The sequence below is a fragment of the Lonchura striata genome, chromosome 9 (assembly GCF_046129695.1).
Source record: "Lonchura striata isolate bLonStr1 chromosome 9, bLonStr1.mat, whole genome shotgun sequence".
In the NCBI taxonomy this organism is placed as follows: Eukaryota; Metazoa; Chordata; class Aves; order Passeriformes; family Estrildidae; genus Lonchura; species Lonchura striata.
In genome coordinates this window covers 5,817,685-5,836,293 of record NC_134611.1, presented here as the reverse complement: position 1 = coordinate 5,836,293, position 18,609 = coordinate 5,817,685, and the positions used below count along the sequence as shown (strand labels likewise).

Here is an 18,609-nt window from a genome sequence, read left to right as displayed (position 1 = left end):
TGCTTAGCTCTGCTCGCCATCCTGCTGCCTCCGAGGCCTCCTTTTGATTTTAGGGAATCCCACATCCCTGAGTCCAGGGAGCTGTACCCACCCAGGAGAGCAACCAGAGCATTCTGCTTTTCCCTCTTTTTCAGCACCACCTCCTTGCTAACCAGGCTGATGGCTGCAGCAGCTGGGTGTTCCACTGATAACAGTATCAGGAATTAGGCACCACACATATTCCTCATTTCTTTGATGAATCATTAGCAGCCAATTTGAAGGAGGCTCTGGGGCAAGTCCTCACCGGTTCTCCCACTGCAGGAACATTTATTTATTTGCTGTTTGCTGTGGGAAGGGAGAGGCTGGCCCTGGACACTGCCCGCTCCTCCTGACTCACACTGCAGCAATCCCTTTTTTCTGTTTTGACAGGGCTAAAAATCAGCCCCAGGAAGGGATGGAGAGCCCTGAATTGTTCAGCTGGCTGCCCACAGCATGAAATCAGGTAATTCTCAAGTGGGGATGGAGACAAACCCAGGGCCATCCTGGATTTCGTGGTTGCCACAAGGCCACTCCACGCCTGTGGTGGCCACGCTCTGCAGATCCTGGGCTGCAGATGTGGGATGTGGTCCTTGGGATGGATGGATCCTCCCAGAGCTGCAGGATATGCTGAGCCTACACAGGATTGGGACATGGTTTGGGTTGGAAAGGACCCTTAAAAATCCACCTCCCACTGTCCCAGGCTGCTCCAAGCCCTGTCCAACCTGGCCAGGGATCCAGGGACAGCCACAGCTGCTCTGGGAATTCCATCCCAGCCCCTCCCCACCCTCCCAGCCAGGAATTCTTTTCAATATCCCATCTAAATCTCCTCTCTTCCAGCTGGAAGCCATTCCCTGTGTCCTGTCCCTCCCTGCCTTGTCCCTCTCCAGCTCTCCTGGAGCCCCTCCAGGCACTGGAATGTCTCCCTGGATCCTTCCCTTCTCCAGGTGAACATTCCCAGCTCTCCCAGCCTGGCTGCTGGAGCAGCTCCACGTCCTCCCTGCGCTGAGGATTCCAGGAATATTCACAGGGAATCATTTCCAGGAATGCTAAAGGTACCCATAGACTGAAGGACTCCCTGTGGATTTTGACCTCATTAGTCCAAACTTATCCTGGTACAACTTTCCTTTAAACTTCCTTTTGCTCCAACAAAGACATGGAAAACCTTCAGATGAGTTCAGTCACTTATTAACTAAGGATTCCTTAGAAGGGCTCAGTTTTCTCCTTAATGCCATGGAGCATCTTTGCATTTTCATCACTTTTTTTTTTTTTTTTTTTTTAAACCTCCATGATGAATTACTGGGACAAAAAGTTCTATTTCTTTACCACATCCAGCTGTTTGTTAGGTGGTGGAGCAGAAATCTGTGATAAGAATCAGGAGGCAGAGCCAAACTGATAAACGCTGGAATCTTGATGATGGAAAAAGAAAAGCAGCTGGGATTTTTCTCTCTTTGTCTCTCTAATTAAGTCTAGACTGTACGTGTTGTGCTGCTGGGACGTAATCTGGAAATATTCACCAAATTGCATTCTGACTATGATGTCAGTAATCCAGTGAAAAGAATGAGCTTAATTTAGGAAAGAAAAGAAATCTCTGATTTGCAGCTCAGCACTGAACTTCAGAGACAGAGCTGTTCTTTCCTCCCAGCTGGTAAAATTCATTCTCAGCAGCACTTGTGACTGCCATGAAACAAGAATTTCCCATCCCAAACCCCAGAGAAGTGATGAGGGTGAGGAGATTTCACTTTTTGCTTTCCTGTTTGAAATCCAGAACACCCGATCTCAAGGAATGCAAAGAAAAAAAATCCCAACTGCAAAGTTTTATGGTGTCTGGTCTGAGAGTTTAGTCTTTGTGGCTGGTACACAATTTCAGTTTATTCCTGTTTTGTTGGTTTGTTTTGTTTTGTTTTTTGATTTTTTTTTTTTGTTTTGTTTTCCTAGCTTTTACAGAGACGGGGCAACTGAGAGCTGTTTTAAAAGATTTTATTCCATTTCCAGCCTTGAAGATGTAAAACTCAACACTATTCCCATCAGAAGCCAACCTATTTCCTGGTTACAATACTGCAAAAATGTTTTTTAGTTTATTAGTTTTTGCTTCACAATGATGTCATTATTTTTAACACTATTTCTATTTTTTTCTTTATGTGGTCCTGCTATAATGTATCTTTTAGAGCTTTAATTTTCTAAACTATCTAGTCTTTTGGTAGGCCTGTTGTAGAGGTTTTGGTTTGTTAATTCTGAGAATTTGTTAATTCTGAGATTTTTTTTTTTTGGTTAATGTATTAAAGAGTGTGGTGGTTAATTACTAATTTATTTATTTATTGTTGTGAGATACAATTAGGAGAAAGGTAAAGCAGGCTTAAAATTTCAAAAGGGTATAAAGAAAAATTTATTAATAGTAATTAAACGAAAGAGTGATAAGAATTAGAATAAAACTTTAAAAATATTTTTCTATAATTAAAAAAAATTGATAATATAAAAAACGATTCTCTTTACTCTTCTCCCTATTCTCTCATTAGCTGCAGTGCTTAAATCAGCACCCAAATAATCAGGAATAATTTTGGCCATAGGTGCCATCTGTCAGCGAGGCCAACAGGGACATTTGCTGATTTTTCAGAGAAATTCCTGCTCTAGGAGCAGGGAAGTGCCTGGATCCCCTGGGTTCACCCCAGACAGGCACGCTTGGACTTTATTTAACCAGCCTGTAAATGAGCTGCTTAATTAGCAGGTAGGCCAAGCAATTTAGAATTTACAATTATAGTTTGAATACAGATGTAAAAACCACTTTCTCCTGTGGCTGGATTTTTTTTTTTCTCTCAGTTCAGGGATGCTTATTTATTTGATCAATCAAAAAAAAAAAATTAAGTCTAAACTGAGCATGTTCTTATCTCATATTTTCCATCAAACTGGAAAATCTCTCTTATTTACCTTGTAACATGACAAAAATCAGTGATTCAGGTGCATTCCAAACTTTCCACTGGCAGATCTTGCTGTTACTGGTAATTAAATGAATGATTTTCCTTAAAAGTGGCCATGATTCCATGGAGTTTGCAGTCCTGCCCCCAGGATGGTTTCGAGGGCTAAAAATTTGCAGGAATAATTCCAGCTGAGAAAAGTAGGTGTCCCATATAGTCACAGTAGAGTGATGATGTTATAGGGAATAGTTTTTGGAGGGGTTTAAATGAAAGGGATACAAAAATTGCAGCAAAAGCTGTCACAAAACAAAGAAGCATTGTGGTCTTAAAAATAATGACCAAAAAAAGGATAAATATATTGATTTTTTCATAAACTTGGTACTTTTTTATAGCTTGTCACTGGTTCACTCTGATAACATCCCCCAGAATAAGGTAAATCCTACATTTGCACTCTGACCTTGCAAGATAGAGATATTCAAAACAGATTTTATTTTTGTTTTTTTTTTGGGGGGGGGGGGGGGTTTAATATGCATTTTCTTTACTTCTGCAGGTCCTAATGAGTGGTGAAATTCCAAACCATGGAGCTGGATATATTGAAAAGGTAACTACCTGCAGATTGTGCCGTTCAAGCATTTATTTAGGTGCACATTAGGTTTTCTTAAAAAGGTCATAAAAGGAAATTCCCCTTATTGGCTGCCTAATTGCAGAGGCCATAACCAGCTCAAGGTGTTCCCGAGCTCTGGCGTGGATCCTGTTGCAGCCTGGCTGCTAAAGGAATTCCAGATGTGCTGGCCCAGAGGAGGAGGAGGAAGAGGAGGAGGAGGAGGATGGGCAGGCTGTGATGCCAGCACAGAGCAGGGTGTTCACGAGGCAGGAAAAAAACCCAGATTTTGCCCCGTTTGGAGTGAAAATAATATATAATGTAATATAATCCCTTCTAATAAAATAATATATAATAATAGCATTCCTTTTTGGGGTTGTATTTGAAGCCATGTTGGATGGGAAATGCAGAAGGGAGGAAGCAGAGCTCGGTGTCCTGGTGTGGGAATTTGGCTGCTGAGGGATGCAGCCAGTGGGCAAAGGGTTCTGAGAGGTGGGATGGTGGTGATGGGAGCTCCACCCTGCTCCTGATGCCTTGTGAGGGCTGAGCAGAGTCCCAGAATAAAGCAGGGATTTCTCCAAAGCATCTCCTCCACGGATCCACCTTGGGCAGCACCAGAGCCCAGCCAGGGCTGCACCCAAATGACCCAAAATGGTCCCAAAATGCACGAGCGCTCCCGGGGCTCTCCCTGGGATCAGTTCTGCTCCATTGGCACCTTGGAGTTCATTGTCCCATTCCAGCTCCAGCCCATCAGTCCCACCCTGCTTGTTTTTCTCTCTCCAGCCCACGCTGTTTGTGCTCCTGGGCTGAGGTTTGGATCATTTGTCCTTGGTGCCCAGCTGGAGCAGGAATTGTTTTGTCTCTGCTCTGTGCACAGAGCTCAGCATCTCCTGATGTGAAGCTCAGAATCACACACTAAAGCAGCGTAAAATGTAAAAAATATAAATGCTAAAACCTGAGGCATCACCAAAACGTCAGGAAGGACTTCCCAGGACAGCAGAGATGGGGACAGAGAGACCCAGGTGGTGCTGAAGGCCCTGGAACGCTCCTCACCAGCCTCCTCCATGCCTGGCTCATCCCTGAGCCCGCCAGGCTGGTGGAACCTGTCGGACCACACGCTCTCCCTGCTTGCTGACAGCTCTTCCCGAGCTTTGTTTGTGTGCTGGAGCTGGGAAATTTGAATTCCAAGTGCGTGGGGATGGCTCCCAGGGAACGCTGCCTCCTCCCCTGCCTAATTAGAGAGCATGCTCTGGGAGACAAAGATCTGCCAGCCTCCTCCAAAGTGCTCCACAAGCCATATCAGGAGGTCTAGCAGGAGTTATTCCCTGTCCCACGAGCGGGGCTCTGGGTGACAGGGATATTTATAGCAGCAATATCATGACTCAAGTGTCTGCTCAGCACGGGGACATTCAGATGAGGGACCTCAAGGAATTCCCGTGCCAGGACAGCTGGGATAGATCCAGTTTCCCAGGAGCCAGGAGAGATGGGTGGCTCTCACGTCCTCCCTGTCACCACAAATGCCTCCATCCACCCCATCTCGTGGTGACAGTGACACTCCTGGTCCCCTCGTGCCCTTAGAAGGTTCTCACTGCTCTGTGCTCCATCAGCACCTGGTCCCCCAGCCAAGGAAAGGATAATTACACCTCATCCCAAGCCCTGAGCCCAGGACGGCGTGGAAGGCACACCGTGCTTTATCCAAATCATAAAAACGAAGCCATTCCAATTTCCAGCATGAGGCAAAAGGAAAAAGAAAAAATAAAGATGATGCCATGACTTCCACGGCATCAACACGAAGATAAAAGTAGAGATGCAGCAGGAAGATAAAGAGATTAGAGTATCAGAATTATGACAAATCTTGCCCGTAGCAGTGCCTGTTCCCAAGGCTGCCTGCCATTTCCCAGTGATAAGATCCAGGTTTGCAGGCTGGGTAGTGTTTCTTTTTCCCCTATTTGTGCTGGAAAGCTCCGAGCTATTTTTCACTTCAGGCTCCAAGATATTTGTGCTGAAAGGTTCAGCCATTTCTCCAAGTGAGGCTATAGACAACAACAAAAAAAAGCTGTTTTGTCGAGAAAAGAGAGAGGCTGAGATTGGTTAAGTTCTGCCACACTGGCCAAGAATGTGTCCTTTGAAACACCTGTGAAAATCCAAATTTAGCCAAATTATGAGTCTCTGGAAAACTATTGCTCATATATAATCAGAGTTCACGTGTGGTTCCTGAGCAACTGCTGCTGAGGGAAATGTGCCCTTAGTCCAGTGCAGGGTACAAAATGCCACTGAAATTCAAAACAAGTTTGGTTTGTTTTTTTTTTAAAGAGAAGGCATTTAATGCTATTTTTAGAAACATTTAAAAATTATCCTAAAATTAAAGCTAAGTGCAAGTAACCAGCGTTTTGATTTGAGCAGCAATCTCACTGACAGCATCTTCCTAATCATATTTGCTCTTTCCAGTACCCACTTTTAGGTCTGTACTTTTTTATAAGTACCCATTAGTAGGTGAAATATGTCTCTGAAGGAGAAAAACCATGCAACAATGAAGTGATCAAGAAATGGGAATTGAAAATGTGTGTCCTTTGTTTCACAGCAAGGGCCTGTCCTTTCACCCATAACCATGAAAAAAATGCTTCCTAATCCATGTGGTCTTGATTCAGGACAGAACCAGGGGGATTCAAATAATTCCTTCAGCTTGTTTCAAGCGGAGTTTGCTTATCCTTCACAATTTTTTGGGGTCATTCCTGGTAAACCTCATCTGTCTCCAAGAGAATTCCCACTAAAATGGGGGCTGTGCTGCTAGAAGGGGTTATCCCAGGTGTTTTATGGCCACAGGAGATGTGCTGAGCTGAGGATGAGATGGAATCCCAATCTGGGGAAGAGGCTGCAGCAGCTTTTCCTGCAGCCTGGGAAAGCAGGGCCAGAGCTCAGGGGTGGTGCAGCAGGAACAGGATGAACACTCTGACGTGTGCCAGGTGAGCTGCTCACAGCCAAACAGGCTCTCTCCCAGGTAATTTTGGGATTACAGAAAGGTCATGACTTAGAAATTGCCAGGACTGCTGGACAAGAGGTTAAAAAATGCCATCTGGTCATAATAATCCCAAACTGCTGGGCTGCAGCTTTCCTGCACTGGGATAAATGTTGTCTCTTGTGTGATTCTATCATTGTGCCACCCTATGATTCTTTTTCCTCTATCATGGATTTTTGTTTAACATCATGGTTAAACCATAAACTGTGATTTTTCTTCTAGGAGAAAGAGATGTTCTTGTGCCCAGACCCCAAATACCTGACAGGTAAGAAAATACCTGTAAAATTCCTTACTGGAATATCAGAAAGCCCCAAAGTTTCTGGCTTTGTCTTCCACTTTTTATCTCTGGGACTTGCAGGAGCAGCAAACCACAACTCTCAGACCCTTCCATCAACTTCAGCATCCACCCCAACTCCTTCATCTGCCTCCCTCTTCCTCATGGCCTCTGCCTCTCCCCGTGTTTAACTCTTGCTTAAGCATTTCAGCCCTGCAACGCTGAGAATTTGAAGCCTCTGAGTTTGTTTTCTCCCTTCCATCATCCTGGGGATACTTAGGATAAAATTCAGTGTAAAATCAGAGCCCACAGCAGCGATCCTGTGCTGCAGCCCTGCTGCTCTCATCAGGTTTTCCCAGTCCTGAGCTGTGCAGCTGGGCACAATGCTCACTTTGAAATCCCACACCACACACGTGATGGCTTTCATTAAATATATTAAATATATTATCTGGTGATGATGGTGCTGTGGAAAGAATGCTCTCACAGGCAAAGTTGCTGCAGAGGGAGGGGACCAAGGCATTTTTCCATTTTCATTGCTGGTTGTAATCTGCAGGGGAATGACTGATTAAGTGGGCAGATGTTGCTTTAGGAGATAAAACTTGGAGTTGATGCCTTGTTCAGGCTGCCCTGGAGCAGAGGCTGGGCAGAGTCCCAGAATAAAGCAGGGATTTCTCCAAAGCATCTCCTCCATGGATCCACCTTGGGCAGCACCAGAGCCCAGCCAGGGCTGCACCCAAATGACCCAAAATGGTCCCAAAATGCACGAGCGCTCCCGGGGCTCTCCCTGGGATCAGTTCTGCTCCATTGGCACCTTGGAGTTCATTGTCCCATTCCAGCTCCAGCCCATCAGTCCCACCCTGCTTGTTTTTCTCTCTCCAGCCCACGCTGTTTGTGCTCCTGGGCTGAGGTTTGGATCATTTGTCCTTGGTGCCCAGCTGGAGCAGGAATTGTTTTGTCTCCCTGCTCTGTGCACAGAGCTCAGCATCCCCTGGTGTGAAGTTCAGAATCACACACTGAAGCAGCATAAAATGTAAAAAATATAAATGCTAAAACCTGAGGCCTCAGAATTTCGAGTCTTATAGGCCCTAGCATGTGACACTTCTGAAGATGGGTGCTTGTAAGAGTGTAGACCTAAAAACAGTTACACAGGCTCCTTCCCAATTAATGAAATATGTTCAAGGAGCTGTTATTTCTGATGTGTAGCACTTCCACATAGAAGAAAACAAGGTTTAGAGGAGCAGTTTCCAGATGCATGAATCAATTGCCACTTGAAAAATTCCACCCTAAATCCAAGAATTCCTCCCTAAACCCAAGAATTAGAGTTGCTACCCTTGACTTAATCCAGTGTTACAATTTGTAACTCTCAGGAGTGAGCAAAGATCAAACTTACTGGGGAAGCAAGAATTGCAGCCAAAACTAACACGAAACTGTAACTTCCAGAGGAAATATTTAGAGGCATAATGAGAGGGATGGGAAGCTAAACATGAAAATCAACATGGGGAAACGAAGCCCTCAGACTTGGCCCGTGTGCTGATGGCCACAATCAAATTAAGGCAAATTGAAAAGGGGTCAGATCAGAAAATAAAATAAAGCCCATGAACTGGGAGAGGATGCAGGGCAAGAATTGCAGCAAAGCAAGAAGTAGAAGCCTCATGCAAAATTTCATTTTCTCTATTTTTATTCTGGATTTATACCAAAGGATTAAATTTAGCCTCTGCTTGGAGGTCAGAGAGCCACAAAGAGTTCCTCAGTTCCCTCCTTGGTGAGGGCCTGGGAGTTGCTCCATCCCTATGAGGGTTTCTGGATGTGCAGTTTGCACATGACCAGTTTAGGTACAGGCTACGGGCTGGGAGGAGGATCGGGCAGGAACGATGAGGTTTCCAAACTATTTTATGATTCTGAATTATTTTACAATTCCAATCTATCTTATAACTACCTAATAACCTTCTGGAGTGTATATTGTGTGTTGCTCACAGGCCTGAAGATCAGTATTATAAAAGATCAGTATTATAAAAGAAGTGCCCCTTTTAAGGGGATTTTCCAATGGTCAGACCACATTTTTTCAACATGTGGGGCTCCCAGTTTGCTGGGAGTGTACAGGGACGTGCCAGGGAGTGAAGGAAGCACAGCAGCCTGGGGAGAGAAGAGACCTCTGCATCCACATGGATCTGTATTTACAGTTACACCTCAGTTTGCAGAACAGAAATGAAATATTTATCTGCAGAGCAACTGGAGAGGCTATGTCAGCAATATCCTGATCCCTGCAGAGGGGATGCACCATTAATAAGCCACGTTGAGTCATTCCCTACAGGAATAGTGTTTTTCTCCAGGGCCATTGCGTGCTCCAGCTATTCCAGAGCCATCCCACTTGCTCTCTTTCCTGACTGACCCGCCTGGCATCTGCCTGTGCTGCTGTCAGAGCAAGTTTACTCCCACCACGGGGCTGGGATTTATATCTGCCATGTGTTTCTCCTCTTCCTAACACTCCAACACTGACACTCCAGCTCCCTTTCCATGTTCTCTGAAAGAAAAAGGGATGTTTTTCAAGCGTGGCCTCAATTTTGCAATCTGAGTTTTTGATGCTTTTAGCAGAGCAGAGCCTTCAGCTCTTCATCCTTTGGGTCCTTTCCCTCTCCAGCCCGCAGCAGCACACACTCCAATTTTGGGATGCCACAAGCCAAGCTAGGGGGATCCTCCTCTTCTCCAGGGTGTATTCCAAAGCAAAATAACAGGATGGGATGAAACAGCTTCATGTTGCACCAGGGATGGTTAAATTAGGTAGCAGGAGAAATTTCTTCATGGAGAAAGCTTGGCTGGGGCTGTGGTGGAGTCACCATCCCTGGAAATGTCAAAAAAACCTGTGGATGTGGCACTGGAGGATATGGTTTAATGGAGAGCATGGAAGTGGGGCTAGGTTTGATGATCTTAGAGGGTTTTCCAACCTTAATAATTCCATGATTCTATGATAGGAGGAGACAGTTTTAACCCACAGCCCTGAAAGACCAGGTCTGAGGAGGTGACAAACATCAGATTGTCTAAATTGGCAGCTTTAACTCACATCCAAAGATCTCAGAATCTGAATTTTGTGGTCTTCTCTTTATCTCTTCCCCCTCTGGGCATTTTGGAGGGAGATATTTGCTCTCTTTCCCTCAACATTTTGTCATGTGGCACTGACTGAGCATGAGCCCAGCAGATTGAGAAACACCCCTTTGGTGGATGCCTGGGCTGGAATTCTGCGTGGGTCTGGTTCCCACATCCTGGAACAACTCCTCCATGGATTGCTGCTCCAGGAAGGCAGGGGGGAGGCAGGAAGCACATGGGAACCCCAGGAGGAGCCCAGGTTTGCCTCCAGGGCTCTGCAGTCGATGAGTTTTGGTTGTGCACGAAAATGTGAAACCTGTTCAGTCGGTTCCATCGCCACCAGCAGCATCCTGGGCCTTTGGAAGCCCAAGGACAATTGGCTCATTAATTTCCTGGGGTTAGTTTATTAAAAAAAAAAAAAAATCTATTTGTAGTGTTAAGCTTGTGATGGGGTGCAGGAATGGGATGACTTGGAAATCCTTGGAGCACCAAATGCAACTGGCTACTGACTGAGCTCTGGCTGTGACCTTGATTTGATAATTAATTATGCAACAAAGTTCACAGTTTTCAAACATGCAGCTGTATTAGAAATAAAATAAAAATGTTTAAAAGTGTGGTTTAGCCAGGATATTGGAAAACCACTTGGCTAAACTTTTGTGTCCTACACTGGTGAATCTAATAAAATAAAGTAAAATGTAATATGAAAATGACCACTGCTAAGCATGAATTTGGCTGAGTTTTGCCTCTCACTTGACCCCAGGGAAGATTTTCCAGCAGAAAATCTTCAGCATGATGGAAAGAAAAGATCCTTGACTTTCAGGTAGCAAAGGCTGCTTCAGCAATGGAAATACAAGGTAACAATTAGGGCAGTTTTGAGAGGCATCCACTGGGTTTGGATTGCTTTGGCTAAGCCAGGATTCTCAGGAATATTGACTAAAAATATGTAAAATATAAATAATATTAGGCTCATAAATCACCTAAATGAACAAAAGCCAAGGATAAGCTGGTGCAGCTTTTGCATTGGAGGAATTATATTTAATTTATTAAAGACAAGTGAAAGAGAATTTTGCTGATGTCCCTCAGAGATGCCAGCAGGTGCTGCTGGGAGGAGCACGATTCAGATGCTCCCACCCCTGACAAAGTGGGATGAGGAATTGCTGTGGGCACCAGCACCTGGGAGAAGTCAAGAAAGTCAACCATTAAAGCAGATAGAAACCACATTTCAAGGAAATAGGATATGATTATAGTAAATAATAGGTTGTATGAATGCTTGGATGAATTGCTAAATCCTGGAATTTACTGCTACAGGACACAAGTGGCTCTGGTAGGACTCTAAAAAATGTAACTGTGGATGTGGGTTGTTGAAGTCATTTATTTAAACATTATCTACACCTTCACAATTATTAAGTGTTAATTACTGAAGAGTAAATCTGGAGGGTGTATGTTTTGTGTGGGCCTGGTGTTTGGCTTCTTGGGCTCGTTGATCACTGGGCAATACCTCCAGGTCCAAAATTTATTCCTTGTTTGAGTTTTTCTAACACAGCCTGGTGCTGTAGCTTGGTTCCTGATGGTCAGGAGTTGAGGTGGCACCTGGGGACATGGCTTAGTGATGCTGGGTTAATGGCTGGATCTGATGATCTTGGAGGTCTTTTCCAATTTACTTATTCTGTGATTCTAGGACTTTGACATGCTGCTACAGGTTACTGGATGCAGGGCTTGTCATGGGCTTGTGCACATGGCACCAACACAGCTTTTTACAAGGGCACAGTGATAGGACAAAGGGGGAATGTCTTTAAACCAAAGGGGATTAGGTTTAGATTAGAAATCAGGAATAAATTACTCCCTGGGAAGGTGGGGAGGCCCTGGCACAAGGTGCCCAGAGCAGCCCCTGGATCCCAAGGCCAGGCTGGACAGAGCTTGGAGAAGCCTGGGACAGTAGGGAGGTGTCCCTGCCCATGGCAAGGGTGGCACTGGACGGATTTTAAAGTCCTTCAAACCATTCAATGCTTCTTTGATCTCCTGCCCCAAAAGGGATGTTTTCTCCAGGTATCTCTGCTTGTCTTACTCGCGTTGCTCTCCCAGGGAGTGCGGCTGTGTGTGCCACGGGGTGGGACGGGCTTTGCCGCCGTTCCTTCCATTCATTTATTTGTTCATTGCCCGTGTCAGTTGCACGACAAACATTTCCTCAAGGCTCGCCGCTCCACACGAGGCCGCGCTGGGCGGTGCCGCGGCCGGGCACGGATGACTCCGTCCTCGGGGTTGCGAAAGGAGACGTTGAAGACTGATAAAATAAAATAAATAAAATAAAGGGGGGTGGGGGGAAGTTTTAAAAGTTTAAAAATATTAAAAAAAAAAAAAAAAAAAAAAAAGGCAGAGCGGCGACTTTTCGGCCGGCGAGCCGAGCCGCCCCGCTCCGGGCCGGGGGCACGGCGGCCTCCGGGGCGGGGCTGGCGCGGGGGGCCCGGCCCGGCCCCCGCCCGCAGCGCGGCGGCCCCAGACGCCTCCCCCTGCCCGCGGCGCCTCCGCTCGGGCCCGCCGCTCCCGCTCCTCCTCCGCGCCGCAGTTTGCGTCTCTCCGCGTCTCCCCAGCGCCGTGAGCGCGGAGCCGGGCGCGGGGCAGCGCCCGCCGCCGTCCCTGCATGGCGGGCGGCCCGCGGCGCTGAGGGGCCGGCGCTGCCCCAGCATGGCGCGGGGCGGCGGGCGGCTGCAGCCCCGCGCCGCCGCGGCCCCTGCCCGCGGGGACCGGCGGCCGCTCGGCCTCCTGTGCCTGGCGCTGCTGGGCGCGCTGGGCGCCGCCGCGGCGGAGTTCTCCATCCTGGACGAGGCGCAAGTCCTGGCCAGCCAGATGAGGAAACTCGCCACCGAGGAGCTGAGGGTCGTCACCATGCAGGTACGGCCCGGCCCGGCCCGCGCCTCGCCTGGTTTTCCCTCCTTCCTTCCCTCCCTGCCTCCCTCCTCCGCACGCTCTTCCCGATTCCTGCCTTGCCCTTTCTTCCCTCCCTCCCTTTCTTTCTTTCTTTCTTTCTTTCTCCCATCGGTTCTTTTCTTCTTCGCAAACTTTCCCTCCCCCCTGCGCGGGCTGCCCGGCTTCCTCCGGCCCCGTTCCCCTCAGCCCCATCTTCGCCCGGCCCCGCTCCTTCAGCCCCGGCTCCGCTCAGCGCCGGCTCTCCCCGGTCCCGGTCCTGCTCCCTCAGCCCGGCCCCGCTCTCTCAGCCTTGGATCTCCTCAGCCCCGGTTCTCCCCGGGGCTCCCTCATCCCGGCTCTCTCTGGGGCTCCCTCATCCCGGTTCTCCCCGGGGCTCCCTCATCCCGGTTCTCTCTGGGGCTCCCTCATCCCGGTTCTCCCCGGGGCTCCCTCATCCCGGTTCTCCCCGGGGCTCCCTCATCCCGGTTCTCCCCGGGGCTCCCTCATCCCGGTTCTCCCCGTGGCTCCCTCAGCCCGGTTCTCCCCGGGACTCCCTCATCCCGGTTCTCCCCGGCCCCGCTCCCTCATCCCGGTTCTCCCCGTGGCTCCCTCAGCCCGGTTCTCTCCGGCGCCGTTTCCCCCGCAGTGCCTCTCGCCCGAAGGCGAGCGGGGCCGTAGCGGCGGGGCACGGGCAGTTTCTTGTTTTATTTGTTATTTACACAATAGGAGCAGCCCAAACCGCCTCCCGCAGCGGCGGAGGGCTCCGAGCCTGGGCTCGGGGCTGAGCCGGTCCCGGCCGAGCATCCCGCGGGCTGGAGCTGCGGGGCGATCGGGGGAAGCGATGGTTCCCGGCGCCAGAGTGCGGCCGGAGGAGTTTGCTCAGATGCTGGGTTCGGAGGAAGGCTGTTCTCGTTGCCGGCAGTTGTGTGTTGCTTGCGGGGTGTTCTTGCAGGGAGCGCCGGTACCTGCGCTACAGCCGGCGGCTGCCGACCCGCTCTGGAGGGGGGAAAAGTGAAATCGGATCCCAGGCGGCTTTCAGGGGAAGGTATGGTCAGTAGCAAATGCAGTTTTAAAAGCCTCCCAAATTGAAAAGGAGACACTTTCATAGGATCAGCGGGGGTCTCTACCCAAATGGCCTTTTATCTTCTCTAAACTGGCTGCATTCTCTCACCTCTGGACCATCATTGTGCTGGGCGGCCTCCTAGGGCTCGTTTTGTCCGGGCAAACACTGAGCTGTCTCTTGTCCTTGATGCTGAGAAGACGCGGATTTAAATGGCTTCACTTAACAAGGTACATTATTGATGTTCTGAATTCAAGGAAGTCCCTTTTTTTTTTCCCCTTCTGCCGTGCATATGCATGTGTGTATTTCCCCTCAAAAGACATAAGCATAATCCTTTGCTTTGGTGCAGTCTCTGTTAATGCAAATTAAGGCAGTATAATTGCATTGCTAAATCCATGTCTGGCGTTAAAAAAAAATTATAACACGATCACCTCAACGTGTGTTGTATTTGAAAAAGCAGCTCGTAAAAACATACATTGTTACAAGAATTAGCCATGGGTTGCGCCAGGTTTTCTTTCCAAGAATTGTACGGATGATCTGAGCTCAGGAGCAATCTGGATGCCAGTGCACAGAGATGCAAATAATGTTAAAATTCTGTTTACTATTAGTTGGATATTTAAGGCCCTGAAGTAATTTAATGTGGTGAAACTGGTAGTTAAACTGAAACCCTTTTCATACTCAGCTCTATTTTTATATGCTTCATATTTTGACTGCCTCAACTCTCATCATGCTAATGCCCAGCCTGTCCTTGCTCCCCCTTGGAACATTGTTACAGCTGTTTAAGATTAAAAACCGGTGGGAACAAACCTCCCCTGATTTTGGAAGCTTTTTTTGCTGACCTCCTACAGTAGAATAAAAAAATGTTATGACATGTGTCACTGCAGCCCATGCTTCTCACTTGGTTTTAGGGCTGAAATTTCCAAAGCCTGCTCAGGCAGGGCTGGGTGTAGCTGGCACAGAATTCCTCTTTTTTTTTTGCATGTTTAGGGCTGTTGGTGAGTGGTGGTGAGCACCTGGTGCCAGCACGGTGGGGATGCTTGGGATGATGCAAACAGGTTGTGTTTGCAGAAGAGAAAGGTGTGGGATTTTGGAAGGAGAGCGAGAACACTTTCATGCTTTAACTGGATACAAATCCAAGGCTGTCGTCCTGCTTTAGAGGGTGACAGGACTGGTGGGAGGAAGGGTTGATATCCAGCCATTAGTTTTATTTCGCTCCATAACCCAGAGAGGAGGAAGTGGCAGGATTTAATGCTTCCCTTGCGTGCTCTCCCCACACTCCGGTCCTTGCCAGCTGTGGCTCCCACATCTGCACGTCCCCTAACAGGCAGGAGGTGGTGTCACCAGAGGGCTTTGCAGGAAGGGTCTGTCTGAGCTGGAGGTGGGGAGGAAGCATCCAATGAGTGCAGGAGCAGGTGGAGATGCTTCAGCAGAGTGAAGGTGAGAGGTTGGTTGGGTGTGTTTTGAGTCTGGGAAAAGAGGAAAGTGTAGACGGAGCCTCCGTAAGTGCAGGAAGGCAGGATGAGGTGGAGTCTGCAGAGCGGATACCAGAGGAGCAAGTGGAAGAGGTAAGAGGAGAAGGATGGAATTGGTGAGCCTTGAATGCCTGTGAGAAGGGGCAGGGAGTAATGAGCGTGGAAGCTGTGGGGTAGGAGATAAATCAGGTTTCTGCCGGGGTGCTGGCGGTGCTGGGAACGAGCTCCCTCTCCTCCTTCCTGTGGCACCTTCTACCTGTGCTTCAGGGCACGGCTCCAGCAGCAGTGAGGACTGAGTGCTGCTCATCAAATCCCATAATTTTGCATTGCTGAGAGGAGTGAGGTTCAGCTGGAAGAGAGTAGCTACAGGCAGACTGAGGATGAGAGAGGTTTCTGGTGGCACACCAGTGTGATAATTGATTTTGGCACTCATACCACTGCTTTCTATTTCCAGAGACTTGCATGAGGGCAGTCTTACTGTTACCTTTGGGGAGTGCTTTGTTTCCTCGCCCATGCAAGTGCTCTGGTTTCATTTATAAATTTATTCCTTGAATGGTACTGCCTAGAGCAGCTGAGGATCATGTAATATAGGTGACAACTCGTGAGTTGCATCATTTGCTGGATGTGTTGAACAGCAGCTTAAGAGTTTCTTATTTAAATTTCCAATCAGAATATAGATATTTGCACCATACCAGGGATTCCCTTAGTGAGAATACGTGCTGGGCTCTGCAGTGTGTGTGGGTTTCTGGATGTCTGCCTCTGTATTCTTTCTCCAGGAGTGGTTAAATATTGGAAGTTCATCAGCTGTCTGATTTTCTCTGTTGCTCTGATTATTGTTCCCCCTGTTTGACAGTTCTGCCAAACCCCCAGTTAATGATGTTGCTGTGTCTTAATATTCTGTGTCTTCCCTTCCACATCCTGGGGTGTGAGTGGTGTGTACATAACACATCTTTACAGGGATTTTTGCCCTGTGCAGCAGAGGTGGTCTGTTTGTTTCTGCCCAAAGTGATTCCCCAAATCTCGCCACAATCTCTTCCCTTCCCTCTCCCTCCTGCGGGACGGAGGGTGCTGGAGAAGGGTTGTGGGTTGTGCTGTACCACAGTCACCTGTAACTGTTCCTTTGTTTTGCAGCAGCCAGAGCACGTTGACAGCATCCCTGTCATTCCAGGAACACTTGTGGCAGCAGGCTGCATCCTTGGCAGGCAGTGTGCAATCCCATTCCGTGTTCTTGTCATTCCTCAGCAAACTGCATCCTCCTTTATCCCAGGGCATCACTTGCCAAGGGCTGCAGCTCGGTCAATGAGTACTTGTGTGACAGCCCTGTAATGTATTCTCCTGGGCAGAGCTGACACTCAGCACTAATTAAAAGTTAAGAGCCTTTTTTTACTAAAATTATAACTAAATTGCTGGTTGTGGCATGACCTTGTCTGCGGGTGGAGTTTCACCATCGCTGTTACCTGGCTCGCCTGATCCTGGCTTCTCTGGCCTGGCTGAAATTACAGGGTATGTTGTTGGTTGAAACAACTGAAATTCTTTAGTTGGGAGGTGAAGGCAGGAAGAGAATAAATCAGAACTTTTGTGAGTGGTTGGTTTGGTTTTGGCAAGGTTTAATCCTCTAAGTCTGCCCTGGGTGAGGTGAGGAATATTTTTTGATAGTGTAGGGCAAGGTAACATTTCCATCTCCAAAACAGGGATGTAATGCTTGCAGCCTGAGTTGAAAGGAGTAAGAAATGCTTTGAAGATGAAAAGCATTAAATGCCTCTATAACTCTCAAAATGCATGTTGGTGTTTCCAGCCAGACAGTAACAGAAGTTGTAGGCCCAGAGGGCCTCGAATATTTGTGAAGGCAGCTCTGCCATCTTAATCCTTAGCTCCTACTCTGAGAAGGAAGGACAGCCCTTTCTCACTGTCTGCTACTGATCTTGGGGGCTGGAATTTAAAAAATGCATTTTGAATTTGAAAAAAAATGTTCCCTGTTTATTTTTAATATTAATACTGTGCAAACAATAGTAATATATTAATACATCAAGTGCTGCAGTCATGTGTAAAATAACAGCTTAGTACAGGCTTCTCCTGGTTGATTGGCAAGCATATTATTTATTTATTTCTCTCCCTAATAGCTTGTCTGGCCATATGTTTTTCAAGAAGAACAGATTGTGCTCAGACAAGCACAACACGGAGACAGAGACTCGTCCAAGGGTTTATATGGATTGAAAAATCCACATTCTTTGAGGATTTTTGGGTAATGGCAAAGAGTTGGAGTCACCAAACCTGTCCGTTTATTGAATCCTTTTGAAAATGAGCACTGACAGAACACAGCATTATTTATTTTTTTTCTAATGGAATTGTCTTCTGGCTAATGGATTTACTACTTAGAAGAGATAAATCCCATTTTGAGATGTCCTGCAGACCAGTTTAAATGCCAGAATGGTGTTTCTCCATCTCTGAAATCAGGGGTTTCACACATTTCTCCACTTCTTTTGATGGATCTTTATAAATAATCTGTGGTGAGGTATTTGCACAGCAAGTGGTGTAAAACCCCATGTCCTCCAGCTCTGAAACTTGGACCTTGTGCACCCTCGGCACAAAAAATGGCTTACTTTTTTTTTTTTTTTTTTTTTCCTATTATTTTCATCTTGTGAAGCTGAAATACAAAATAAACCCCATGAGTAAGGAAAGCTGTTAAGTGTTCGATTGTGCCTTTTTGGATTATTTTAATATTCTTTGGCAGAAGTGTGTGCTGTAGTAATAATTAAAGAATAGAAACCAGTAAAGCAAAACCTCATCTGTTTTCCATGATTATGCCTGAGTTTGAATCCAGCTACAGCAGCTTTATCCGAGGCTCTCTCACAGCCCAAGTTTTTTTATCCTTTTCCACACATATTCTTTTTTTTTTCCTACCATGAAACATTTCCAAAAGACAGCGAGAGGTCCTGGTGGAAGGGCAGACCAAATCTGAATTTTTAATTAAGCTTTGAGTCGTCTCTTCAAAGGGTTGAGGCATCCTCAGTGATGTGGCATCAGCCAAGGCTGACATTCCACTTCAAACCCCGGGAATGCAGCTGGCCCAGCCAGATAAAAGTTGGGATGTGGAGCAGCAAGGTGGGCTGGCACATAATCAGCTGTGCCCGAGGATCCTGCAGTCCCTGGGACAGCAGGAATTCAGATATCCTGGAAAGTGATTGGGGATCTCAGCTGTGGCAGGGCTGATAACACAAGGAAGGCACACAAGGAAATGCACTCTTTTTTTTTTTTTTGGAGTGGTTGGTACCTG

At 47.3% G+C, this 18,609-nt stretch overlaps 1 protein-coding gene across 1 annotated transcript in view; it reads left to right on the top strand.

Moving 5' to 3' along the window:
• The first annotated feature begins 12,566 nt into the window (after window positions 1–12,566).
• CACHD1 (cache domain containing 1) overlaps window positions 12,567–18,609 on the top strand; it is an 87,391-nt gene continuing 81,348 nt past the window's right edge. The window contains exon 1 of the mRNA XM_031505476.2: window positions 12,567–12,788. Coding sequence (XP_031361336.1) covers window positions 12,582–12,788 — 207 coding nt within the window. The 5' untranslated portion in view covers window positions 12,567–12,581. The remainder of the gene's footprint in view (window positions 12,789–18,609) is intronic.